Below are 12,716 nucleotides of genomic sequence, written 5' to 3'. Positions count from 1 at the left end.
ATAATAGCCAGCACTCACATTTGAAAAGCTGAAACCATGAAATGTTTTTGCATGAAAAATTACTTGAACAATTAAGAAAATATCTCTTGACTTGTCTTTTCAGCTGCACTTGCAATAACTAAAGTTATTTAATAATTTAAGTAAAGTTAAAAGTTCAATATTTCCCTCTGAGGTGCAGTGCAGTAAAAGTAGACAGTGTCCTGAGATAAAAATACTCAAGTAAAAAGAACCATAAATGTGTACTTATACAGTTCTTGAATACATGTACTAAGTTCACATTTTAGGACTGGTCAGCAGAGGGACACAGGGTAACTGAAAGTTAAAGTATGCTGCCATTCAGAAGCTGAAGACACTGAAAATCATCCAAGGGTTTTTATGGTCAGAAATGGGATCTATGTACCAACCGTATTTCGTTAGCGCACACATTCAAGTGTGGGCTGTGGGAAGGAACACAAAGAAAAATGTCTGTGTGTCACCTCACAGAAAGAGGGTCCCCCCTGTGCAGAGTTTGCATGTTCTTCCTGTGTTCTCTCTGGGTTCTCTAGCTTTCTCCCACAGTCCAAAGACATGCAGAATAATTGGTGATTCTAAATGGGCCGTAGGTGTGAACCCTTTTGATAAGTGGTCAGGGCCAACACATGAATATATGAAAATTCAACAACAATGATTCGGCTATTTCTGTTCTTAACAACTGTTTTCTGTTCTTTAAAGACAGAAACCGCATTATTGATGTTGGCAAATTCAAATATTTTATAAACCTTTATATTGTATGCAGTAATAACTTCCAAGTTAAACCACTGTTAAAGCATAGAAAGGTAACTAAGGCAGATGTGCTTTGGGACGGATAATTTAAATGCTACCCTGATGTTGAATAATTGTATATTTCTCAACCCTTCATTTGCCTTTGACAGTGATTTAATTTATATATATATATATATATATATATATATATATATATATATATATATATATATATAAACATTTACAGTGCTGGTTAGTGCAGGTGTTTTCTACCAAATAACACACATAGATGTGATATCCTCTCATTAGAGTGCAATAATGTTCTAATATAATTTTTTTCCCTTTTTAGTCAAAAATGTTCACTATCGGGGTTGCTTCAAGTTCCCAAAAAACACCATCAGCACCTTCCCCAACTACTCCTTACAGCCCAACCTAACCACACAGTCCTGCATCGAGACCTGTACAGATAAGGTTTGAATTATTTCTCATAATTTACACACCTTATGATCAATTTATTGCGCATACCTTTTTGCACTGTACTGCTGGTTCTCCATTTCCAGTAGAGGACACTTCATAGCTCAGAAAAACTGTCTTCACCCCTAGGAGATCACAAATGGGGGCGTAGAGCGTGTGGTATTTTGCTGAATATTAAAGGTGTAATATGCCTCTAATTATAATGAATCATAGAAATACATGTAAAACATACGTTCTTTTGCTTTATAGGAGCTTCCGCTGGCTGTGTTCAAGAAGCCCCACTGTTACTGTACATGGACATCCTCTCTTTTCACCGTCAACCAGCAGTCTAACAACAAGCAGTGCACAGGGAACACTGGGCTGAATCACACCAGCAACACCACACCCACAGCATCCACTGAGCATGACCACTACCAGGTGTATTACACACCAGTGCTTGGTGAGATATTTGTTGTACAGATGCAACCCTGTGTTGATCATCTGTATGCAATAGATTCTTATTTAAAACTCTGGTAATGTCAAGTCTCATTTCTAATTGGTTCTACAAGGAGAGATGACACAATGTAATAATAACTTGCCATGTCAGTCACATTTACAGATCACACAAAGCAAGTAAAGTTCAAGTTAGTGTTTCTGCCTCTAAAATGGTCTGTAAAAATTCCCTCAGCAAAGATAAGTCTTTTCCCTGACATTGCATGAATATTGCCAGAGTGAAATCATGACTTAATTTTACAAAAAAGGTGAGACCAATATGTGCAAAACACTACAAAGCATAGTGAAGGAGGTCAGTAAGATAACTGGGAATAGCTCTTGAAAGCAGTGAACAGTTCAGACACAAAATTTCAACTCTGCTCCACTCTTGCAATCATGCTGCAATTGGTGTCACATGAGTTTTTTTTTTTACTTTTTCTGTGTAACTCTTGTGAAAATTAATCACTTTAACCATCCACTCTTTATGATTTATTCTAATCTGATGTAATTTTCTTTGTTTTGTAACTGTTACCAACATTAAACTCTTCTTTTAGACTCCAGGTGTAAAGAGAGGATGTTTCTGCCTCAGAGATCCAGCTCCCTGGTGGCTCTTTCTAGTTTTCCTGGTGCAGGCAACACCTGGGTACGACACCTGATCGAGCTTGTGACTGGCTACTACACTGGCAGCTTCTATTTTGATGGCATGCTGTACAACAGAGGTGGGGAGGGTACCTACCACTGTTTAAACAAGTGTTTAAGTGAGTGCTCTGTGAAGTATTGCCTTGTAGCTGACCTTATCCATTCATTTATTCACTGGTACCAGGATTCAAAGGAGAGAAGGACTACTGGAAGAGTGGCCGCAGCATCTGTGTAAAGACCCACGAGAGTGGCCAGAAAGAGATTGAGGTGTTCGATTCTGCCATCCTACTGATTCGAAACCCTTACCGCTCCCTCATGGCTGAATTCAATCGCAAGTGTGCCGGACATCTAGGACATGCCACAGATGCACAGTGGAAAAGCAAAGGTACTTTATACCTTTTTAATGTGAAATTCACATAAATGACAGTGAGGCAAACATTGACAATGAAATAAAGGCTCCAAAATGGAGCCTTTATTCTAACTACAATGGATGCATTGTCTTTCTGTCTGTATGCATGTCTGTCCTTAACAGCCTTTCCTCTGATTAATTGTAAATTTGGCATGTGTATTGCTGAGTACCCAAGGAAGTGTAGTGTTGAGTGCAAGCTTTTGAGATCTTTGAACATATTTATCAAAAGTAATAATAGTAATGATGCATTTTATTTGTATAGCACTTTTGAACACAGTGTTGGGAACACATTTTTTGGTAGCACTTTATAATACAGCCCACAATTTACCGTGTAATCACGTGGCACTTACGAGGAAAGATGTTGAAAGTAATTCCCTAAGTGTTTTATAAGTACTGGGTATCTATATTGTACTTTAGAAGGGTACTTTTGAGGAAAGATGGAAGAAAGTTAATCTCTAAGTATTTTGTAAGTACTAGCTACCCACAGGTACTTCTAATGTCTAAGGTTATCTCGTTAGTATTTTGTAAGTACTGGGTACTTTAGAGGGTTACTTCAGGGGAAAGATGTTTGAAGTTATCCTCTAAGTATTTTCTAATTACTGGATACTTACGGGGTACCTTAGAAGAAAACAAAATAACTAAATATTTTCTTAGCACTGGGTACCTACAGAGTACGGTACAGGTTTATAGATCCAAATGGTTGACAAAAGGGAACCTGCTAATTATGCATTTCTTTGTAATTACGAGAATTATTAGGACTAATTATACTTTTTGTGTTATCCTTTAATCTTATTTGTCTTTGACATCTTAGGGTATATAATTTGAAATAACAACACACCAAGTTTCTTTTTTTTGTCTTTATTGATCATAATAATCATACAGGCATTCAGCTGGTGGACATGAACCACTGCAATGCATAAGGGGCAGGCTGGAGTAGAAAACAAACCCACTTAACTTTCTTCAGCTCCAAAGAAGGCAGAAAAAGTAACATAATGCAGTAATCTAGTAATATGAAGGTGGATCAAACCTAACTATGCCATATGAAATGCTAGTAAGAATTTTTGGTAACACTTTCTAAGAAGACCACATCTATAGTGTGTTATGATGGCATTCACAGTGAATTATACTGCATTTATAAACACACATAATGCTTACTGATGCAATATATCAATAGTCATAAACTATTATAGATTTGACTTATAAGGATTTATATGTGGCAAGGGTCTTATGGATGCTCTTGACTTGCTATAAACTAGAGGTTGAATGCTGGGGCTAATAATGTATAATATAAATATAAAAATATAAATATAAATATTTATACTCACTTATTCACACATCAACAATTAACTGTAGTATGGACTCACAGTGTGATTTAACAGTCCATGCTGTATTATAAGTTATCATTATATGTGTTAAGTAAAGTGAGTCACATATTGATGCATTTAAAATAATTTATGCTTTATCATAATGTTTTATTGTAGTTGTTAAGTAAAGTGTAATCACTTACACGCATTTATAAGAATGTATGCCTCATAAATGATTCATGCCTATCATACATTAGAAGACTGAATTCTGACAATGTATCAGAAAGTTTTTAGCCACAGAGTTAGAGTCAGAGGTGGACAGAAACTGTTGCAGCCCTTGAAATCCACAGTGAGTATGCTATATGCTGTAGCTAGCTAGCTAGCTAACTACTGTCCCCATACCAAAAAAGCTATCTACAAGCTAAGTTAGCCACTGTGGTGTTTGCTATTAGCCTACAAGCTAACGGTATGATTTAGTTGAAGATTGCTTGGTTCAAAAATACATGATATGGTAAACAATCCAGTTGCTAAAGTTAGCTTGCCGAGTCCCCTGCAGTAGTTAGCTCGCTAACTTACAGCACACAGCATACTCACCAGGGATTTCAGAGCTGTGTCTCTGTCCACGTCTTTCTTCTCCAGTCCTCAGTGGTAAAAATGGAAGGCCATGTCAAAGAGGCACTCTTTATTACTGCTCAAATCCACTTTGTCCCCCTTTAACACAAGAGAAACGAGATGTTTTTTTCCTTAATGTGGACACATTCCGTCTGCTCCCGCCATACTGTGCTGTGATTGGCTAGTTGTCTGTACTACTGTGCTGAGATTGGGTAGTAAGCCAGTGCTACTGTGCTGTGATTGGTTAGTACTCGTTCCTTTTCGCTCAGTTGAACAGTTTCACATTTTGTACCATGTTAGAGTGGAGAAAAAAAAAGTGGACAGCCATTACTGCAGCTCCTGAAATTCCCATGGATCTATTATAAATCTGGATACAGCCGTGGGGGCGGGGGCTCATTCATTCCTATGAGAGCTGCTCAGTGGCACATAAAGCAGAGAAAACTCCTTTTCCAGGTTTAGAAAAGTGTAAAATACCCGGATCTACTAGCTCATAGAGCATGCGTAGAAGTAATTAAGGGCAGCCGAACACGGCCAAATGTACCCAAGCATTCACTCCGACTCACTGGATCACTCACAAGTTACCCCGAATCACGAGCATTCCTCTCATAGTAGCTTATCTTATTAGCAACAGCAGCTAGTCGGCGGTATAACAACAGTGGTGCTGTCAGTTTTCATATTTAGGTGATAATCAGATAATGTTATATTTATCTCTCTCTCCCTCTCTCTACACACACACACACATACACAAATATACAAACAACTTATCAGGGAATCAAAAAATGTTGTGCCCACAAAAATATAATAAAAGGTGGTGCCTTGTAACATTGCTCCGTGTATTATTACACAGCTCAACTTTAAGTAAATACTACGTTCAATACCGTTTAATAACTGTCACTAGTGCTCCACACTGCTTGCTGATAACCAGTAGTTTGAATACTGACCGTAGACTGTATAAATGGTCTCTTATACAGACACGGTAAGACGACCATATTACAGGCTTTACAGCCAACAGCCTTTAGTAAGATGGTAAAAATGATGAATTATGATTAAAAAATATCCATTAGTACGGCCTTTACGAAGCCTGTGTTGTGTCAGAGACTCCAAGAGTTACATGCGTGTTCATGCAGTAGAGTCCTGCGCACGTTCATTTTATGTCTAGAGAAATACCAAATTCCAAATCTTGATTTGAAAATAGCACATTTTACGTCTTTAGGAATTAATGTTTTTATTAATGGCTATAAAAAAATGCGTTCTGAAAGTCAACATGTCTCAAAACAAATTATGCAGCTGAGCTCAAGCTCAGTAAATATACTCATGCCATTAAATATGCAACTGAAGTTATTTGAAAAGACTAGTGCAATTGCTGTATAGTCTTTGAGTGATTTTATAAACTTATTGTGATCATGTTAATTATTTGTCATGGCAAGACAACCAGCCACGGACCATGTAATTGCCATAGAATGTGTGACAATAAGAGGTCAACGTTCGACATAATTAACAGTATGTTACTCATGTACTTTAAATCACCAAAAAAGTGTTATACCTGTAGAGTGCAAACTGACTCAAGGGATGACATATTTTAGAAATATTTATTCCAAGAGTAAATGGAAAATGACCAGTGAGTTGGCTGGTGTTTACTGGTTTTACTGGTATTACATGCTAACTGCCAAATGAATTTAGGTTAAACAATTTACAAAATATAATGATAAAATTACACAATCTCAAAATAATAACAATATGTCGTTCAATGACAAATATTTATTCACTATTTCCCCCAAAACCATTAGGCTATCAGAATCTCAATAAACATATGACAGGCTTTTGTTTGACAGAATATTAGAGAGAAAAGATTCTAGTATAGAAAGGTATCATGGGTTCTTATTCTATGGGCCTCATGCAAGAAATGATATACACTATCAGATTCTCTCTTGTTTTTGTTTGTCTCCATGACTGTTCTGGCACCGATTGACTTTTTGGATTCACGATTTTTTTCTAATTTTTGCTTTTATGTTAGGCAATAGAACATTTTGTAAGTTGTTGGGACACACTAAGATCATGGAAAAACAACTTGTTTTCACAAATTGTTGCCCAGTGCAAGAAAAAATAAAAATAATAAATCCCAGAGCTGGAATGTAACTAAGTACATTTACTCAAATACTGTACCAAAAAACAAATCTGAAGAACTGGACCATTTACTTTACTACTATTGTTTAGTGACTAACAAATTAAGATTTTTGAACACAGACCATATTAAAATATACAAGCTCAGCTAAAAAAATCTGTTATTACTTGGCAACAATTTTTCTAATAATGTACATCATTTGTCATGCAAAAAAAAAACCCATTTCATGGTATATATATATATATATATATATATATATATATATATATATATATATATATATATATGAGAACTTGCTGCTTTTTCTTTTAATTAGTTTGATTTAATGTAATTTTTTTTAAACTTTGAATGCTTACTTTTGTTTTTAATACTTTTTACAGCACACTTTTAACTTAGGCTTAGTCTAAGTAAAGGATCTGAATACTTTCTGCTGCTGATACAGAAAATGTTTTGTTATTCCTGGTATTTGATTTTCCTGTAACACCAGTACTGACACTCAGGAAAATCAGATTTACTCTGTTTAAGTTTATTTAATAGACGGCCTACATCAGTTTCACTACTGCAGTACACTAGTATTTAGTGGGTTTAGTGTTACCTGTACTAACAGGTGACTTATGATCAGTGGGATTCAGCATTGAGCACCCATGGTTAGAGCAGATTTGGATGGTTAAGAATGTTTGGTGCATATGGAGTTGACTTCTCTTATGTTTTTCTCTAACCAGCAAATTAAGAGAAAATAGAGAAATTTAAGAGAATATTGTGATATGAGGCCGATTGAGTCTTATTCATAATTACAATATAGCCTGATCACACTATGTTATGTTCCTTTAGCCCACAAGCTGAATATTTACTGTCACAACAGCAACAAGTGGCAGCTGAGCCTGTATTAGCTTAGCTTATTATTTAAAACAACAAAAAACATATAATTGTTCATAATTTTCCTTTTAGAACAAAACCAATTACAACTCCTTATAGCCCTACCCTGCAGGACCTCAGCCAATGTGTTTTGACAAGTTATATTATCAAAAGTAGAAAAATCCCTGGAGTTTAAAGCTTAAGTTTAAACCCCTGGATAGCAACATTAACTTAAATGTTGTTTCCACTAATCTACAGTACCTAGCACTGTCATTTACTCAAGCACTGTAACAGAGCACAACTTGAACACAACAATATAGACATATAAAAGTAATAACATGTAAAAGTGCTTAGGTGACATTTAAGAGAAAGACTGAAAGAAGAAATGGAAAACCATCTGTGAGTTGGCTGGTCCTCAGTGGTGTTACTGGTATTAGGTGCAAACTGCCAACTGAAGAATGCGACGTATGCACACAGCTTATATACACACAGGTAATCTCATTCCTTGAATATTCAAAATAGAAATGCATGGAAATGAATGGGAGCTTCTATAAAAATGCAAAATAAAGTGCATGCATAAATAACATATAAGTAAACTGACCATTACATATAGCACTTGTCTCAGTCCTACTGAGTTTGCAGTTTGTGGGTTGGGTGGTTGATTTTTTTAAATGTATTTTTTTTATCCCAATTATCTATAGTAGTGTCATGTGAACAGTTAGTATAAAATTGAACAATTACAATCATAAATGCGTTGGCATCTGTGTGTACCTGTCAGAGGCTCTGTCAAGATTTGACTTTATACGCAGTTTTTATCGTGCCATTGGCCACATGCTGTGATATCAGCCACATGCTGTGATATCAGTTGTTTCAGCCACTTCCTTTAACTGGGACATGGATTTTAACTGCGTTTCAGGACTTTTCATCTGCTGGAGAATTCATGGAAGAGCGAGACAATAGGTCGATGAACGCCACTCAACACTACCCGGCAAAACTTGTTTTAACAGTGTTCTTTCATCTATTGTTGGAAACAACATTTTAATGATTGTGCTGTTTTATGAGATACTTCCCGGCTAATGTCAGCCACAATGTCAGTGCTTACGGACTGCGACTGTAATGTGAAATACTCACAGTTAACAGAAGACAACCAGCGCCTGAAGATAGAGCTCCGGAAAAGGGATCAGCTGATTGAAAGCTTTGTCTCTGTTGCTGTAGCTCATTCAAAACGCATATCCTACACTCGCTCCTTCTGTCAGGCTGTCCACGCTGCCCGCTCACCTCCCTCCCCGGTCTTGAGTCTCTGCATACACCGGAGGTCCCAGCGGGAAAGGAGAGTGGCCATCCCTCTACACGGGAGCTGGGTGCCCAGGCACCTGGCGCCACCACCTCCAGTACCATACAGGGAACGATTGCTTTAATACCAGCGCCGCCAGACAACCCGGAGAGCATCACAAGAGCTCGGCTCGCAGCACTGGCTCTCATCTCCACACCAAAGCCATCTGTGTCCTGGACCGAAGTGCTGCACCAACGGCCGAATGAGGAAACTGGCTGGGCTAAGAGTCTCCCTGCAGCCTTTAACTCTCGTAGCCCCCCAGTGTTGTTGTCCCTGTAGCCCAAGCTCCTGTGGCTCCTTCCATCACCGCGCTGTCCAACTGGCTCAGAGTCTCCATCTCCTCACCCTCTCTTTCCCCCCACAACAATGATCATTGGTGACTCCATAACCAGGGATATCCGCTTCGTTAATGCCATCACTCACTGTTTCCCAAATGCCACTGTCCCCACCATCCTGGATAAATTCATGGTTTTACTGCCAATTCTTCCAGCTACCTCTTTTAAAGAAACCCAACCTTGACCCCTCTGTTTTTAGCAATTTTAGGCCAATTTGTAAACTTTCTACCCAGCTTTTAGCTTGTATGTGTCACAACAACATATTTGAGGAGTTTAAGTCTGGTTTTAGAGCTTTACATAGCACTGAAACTGCCCTCCTCAAGGTTACAAACAGTACTCTTTTAGCTGGCGACAAAGGAGAGAGTGCAATTTTAATTCTTTTAGATCTAAGTGCAGCTTTCGACACGGTAGACTACACTATTTTAATCAATCGCCAAGGAACTTTGGTTGGCATTAAAAATACTGCACACTTGGTTGGTTTGGTTTTATCTTTTAGCAAGAACCTATTCAGTCACCATAAGTAATCACACGTGGTGTGCTGCAATGTTTGATTTTAAGTCCAATTTTATTTTCTATTTATATGCTCCCACATGGCCAAATAATCCAGAATCCCAACATTTCTTTTCACAATACACAGGTATACCTCCTGCTGAGACCAGATGACCCGAGAAGTCTAGCTGCTGTCTTAGACTGCCTTAACGACGTTAACTATTGCATGGCTCAAAATCCCCTGCAACTCAATAACTCAAAATCAGAAGTCATATTGTTCTCACCCCCAACCCCTTCCAACCACATTATAAACGTCCTTGGTCCCCTTTCCACAAATCTGAAGCCCTCCGCCAGAAACCTCGGAGTAACATTTGACTCACAGCTGACCTTTAGGCCAGAATTAAACCAATGCTCTCACAGTCAGACCTTGAAAAAGTTATTCAGACATTCATCTTTTCCAAACTTGATTACTGTAACTCCCTCCTCTCAAATCAAAAATCACTCTCCTGCTTCCAACTAGTTCAGAATGCAGCTGCTAGGATCCTCACGGGTTTTAACAGACAACATCACATCTCCCCAATCCTTGCTTCCCTCCAATGGCTTCCTGTACATTTTAGAATTGATTTTAAGATTCCACTGATGCTGTTTTTAAAGCTCGTTCTGGCCTGGCCCTAAGTTACATATCAGAAATGTTGACCCCTTATGAGCCAGCTCGAAGCCTAAGACCCTAAAACTAAAGGTGACCGTGCTTTTGCCATCAGGGCCCCTCGGCTTTGGAATGACTTGTCTGAGGAGATAAGGCTTGCAGAATCAGTGACTTCTTTTAAATCACTTCTTAAAACTCATTTTTTAAGACTTGCTTTTATGTGATGTCGTTCATTTTAATTTGTATTTTTTTGTTGTTTTTGTTGTTTTTTTTATCTTATCGTTTAAATTATTCATTTCATATTCTGCCCCAGCTATGTTTAGTTCTATTATTAGTAATATTTTTGTTATTCTGTGTTTACTGCAGCGAACAGCATTTATACATATTGGGATGGGTTGCTGTTGTTATTTTTGTTTTGTGATTGTTGCTCTCTTTTGTCTAGCCTTAGCTCGGTACTACTGTTTGGCTCTATTTGTCATGTTATTTCTGCAAGAAGCTGCCCACGCTTCTGCTTTGCCTTGTTTGTCAAAGCACTTTGTCAACTTTGTTTTAAAGGTGCTATATAAATAAACTTATCATTATTATTAATTTAAATCACATGATGCTTGATGAAACCATCTTACATCTAAGTGATCCCCAACTGTGCTCTTTCTCACTTGCAGAGTGGCCAGAATTTGTCTCCAGCTACGCTCCCTGGTGGGCATCCCATGCTCTGAGCTGGCTGAAGTTTGGACACCGCCTGCTGGTGGTGCACTATGAGGAGATACAGAGGGCTCTTCTCCCTCAGCTCCGACTTATCACTGTCTTTCTAAATGTCACTTTGACTGAGGAAAGGCTACTTTGTGCCCAGAGTAACCAGGATGGGCATTTCAAACGCTCAGGAGCCCAGAGGCCCTTCTTTGACCCATTCACTCCTGACATGAGACAGATGATCGACCCCTTCATCCATACTGTTGACCGGGCACTGCAAAGCAGGAACTTTAGCAGAATTCCACAGGAATACCTCCCCAGATGATGATCTAAAATGCTCATTCACTTAGTACTATAAATGACTGGTCCAGCAGGGGTCCAAAGAGAGCAGTTCTGCTCTGTGGGGAACAGAGACACTTGCTGATGTAAGTGGACCTATTGACTCATTTTTAAGCTAGATGGACTATAAATGCCACCACTGAATGAAACAGTGATGAAAGCCTTGCTGAGAGCCACAAATATGAAGACGACTCAGACAGGATTTGAAATATTTTGGTGGCCTGCAGTGTTAGGATTATCTAGCAAAGTGCCTGACTACACACATATAAGAGGATAATTGCGGAATGGACTCATTTTGATTGAACAGCGCTTTCTGTGGCTCTTTATGATTCTTTAATTCAGTACACATTGTGTTTTCTAGCATACACACAAGTCATACTAACACAGATAAAGGAAAAGGCATTAGCATTGCCCAGATAATAAAGTATTTCTGTGGTAATCCACTGGTTTCCACAGGTCTGCAGTTGTAGTGGATAAAAGCCCCAAAGCTAGTTCATGTGTCTGTCAGGACTCTCAATGCAACTAGTTTTGACTTAACATGAACTCAGAAGTATGCTGATCACAATATAACTGCTTTAAACCGTAAAATGAAATTCAACATGTCCTGCTAACGTTTTATTTCATTAAATGCATTCAGTTTGAATTAACTGAAGTTGTTTATTCTTGCATTACTGGAAATCTTTTTCACCTTAATTAGACTAAGGTGAGACACAATAGCACTATTTCAAAAGCTTTGTGTGTTACGCTCTCACACTCAGGGGGGCCACCAGGGATTTTGGGCCCCTTGAAAATTTCACTCATGCTCAAATGATTTTGACTTCTGATATTTTAAGTACATTTTGCTGATAATACTTATGAACTTTTACTTAAGTAACATTTTGAATCCAGGACTTCCTGTAATGTAAAGTATTTTTAGACTGTGCTACGTTTACTTTTACTTAAGTCAAAAATCTGAGTACTTCTTCCACCACTGGAAATTACATTTCAGTTTCTATCAGCTGACAGGTCATTTGACAGAATGGGGTTAGGTCATTGATGGGGGGTATGGGAATACAGGGTTGCTGGGGATAAAGCTGCATCTGTTCTGTTGACATCAGACCAAGGAAAAGTTTGATTAACGGCTGAAAGAGTAAAATGTATACAGAATTTTCAGTGCAGATATGAGCTAATTAGGGGAGCAAACGTAGCTGATTTCACTACAAACTAAACAGGTTAATTTCTACTTCTCATGGTGACCCACCTTTCTTTGTGAAAAAC

At 38.2% G+C, this 12,716-nt stretch overlaps 1 protein-coding gene across 2 annotated transcripts in view; it reads left to right on the top strand.

Annotated features, from left to right (window-relative positions):
- Positions 1-12,120, top strand: part of LOC121952650 (WSC domain sialate O sulfotransferase 1b) — a 45,345-nt gene extending 33,225 nt beyond the window's left edge. The window contains exons 6-10 of one of the 2 annotated variants that reach the window (XM_042499450.2): positions 1,091-1,212; positions 1,465-1,654; positions 2,241-2,405; positions 2,510-2,710; positions 11,093-12,120. In XM_042499450.2, coding sequence (XP_042355384.2) covers positions 1,091-1,212; positions 1,465-1,654; positions 2,241-2,405; positions 2,510-2,710; positions 11,093-11,445 — 1,031 coding nt within the window. In that variant the 3' untranslated portion in view covers positions 11,446-12,120. The other variant, XM_088088452.1, reaches the window with a different exon arrangement.
- The last annotated feature ends 596 nt before the right edge of the window (positions 12,121-12,716 follow it).

The sequence above is a fragment of the Plectropomus leopardus genome, chromosome 15 (assembly GCF_026936395.1).
Source record: "Plectropomus leopardus strain MGB_pleo_1.0 chromosome 15, ASM2693639v1, whole genome shotgun sequence".
NCBI classification, from domain to species: domain Eukaryota; kingdom Metazoa; phylum Chordata; class Actinopteri; order Perciformes; family Serranidae; genus Plectropomus; species Plectropomus leopardus.
The sequence above is the reverse complement of the archived record's forward strand: the minus strand, read 5'-3'. Positions and strand labels throughout refer to the sequence as shown.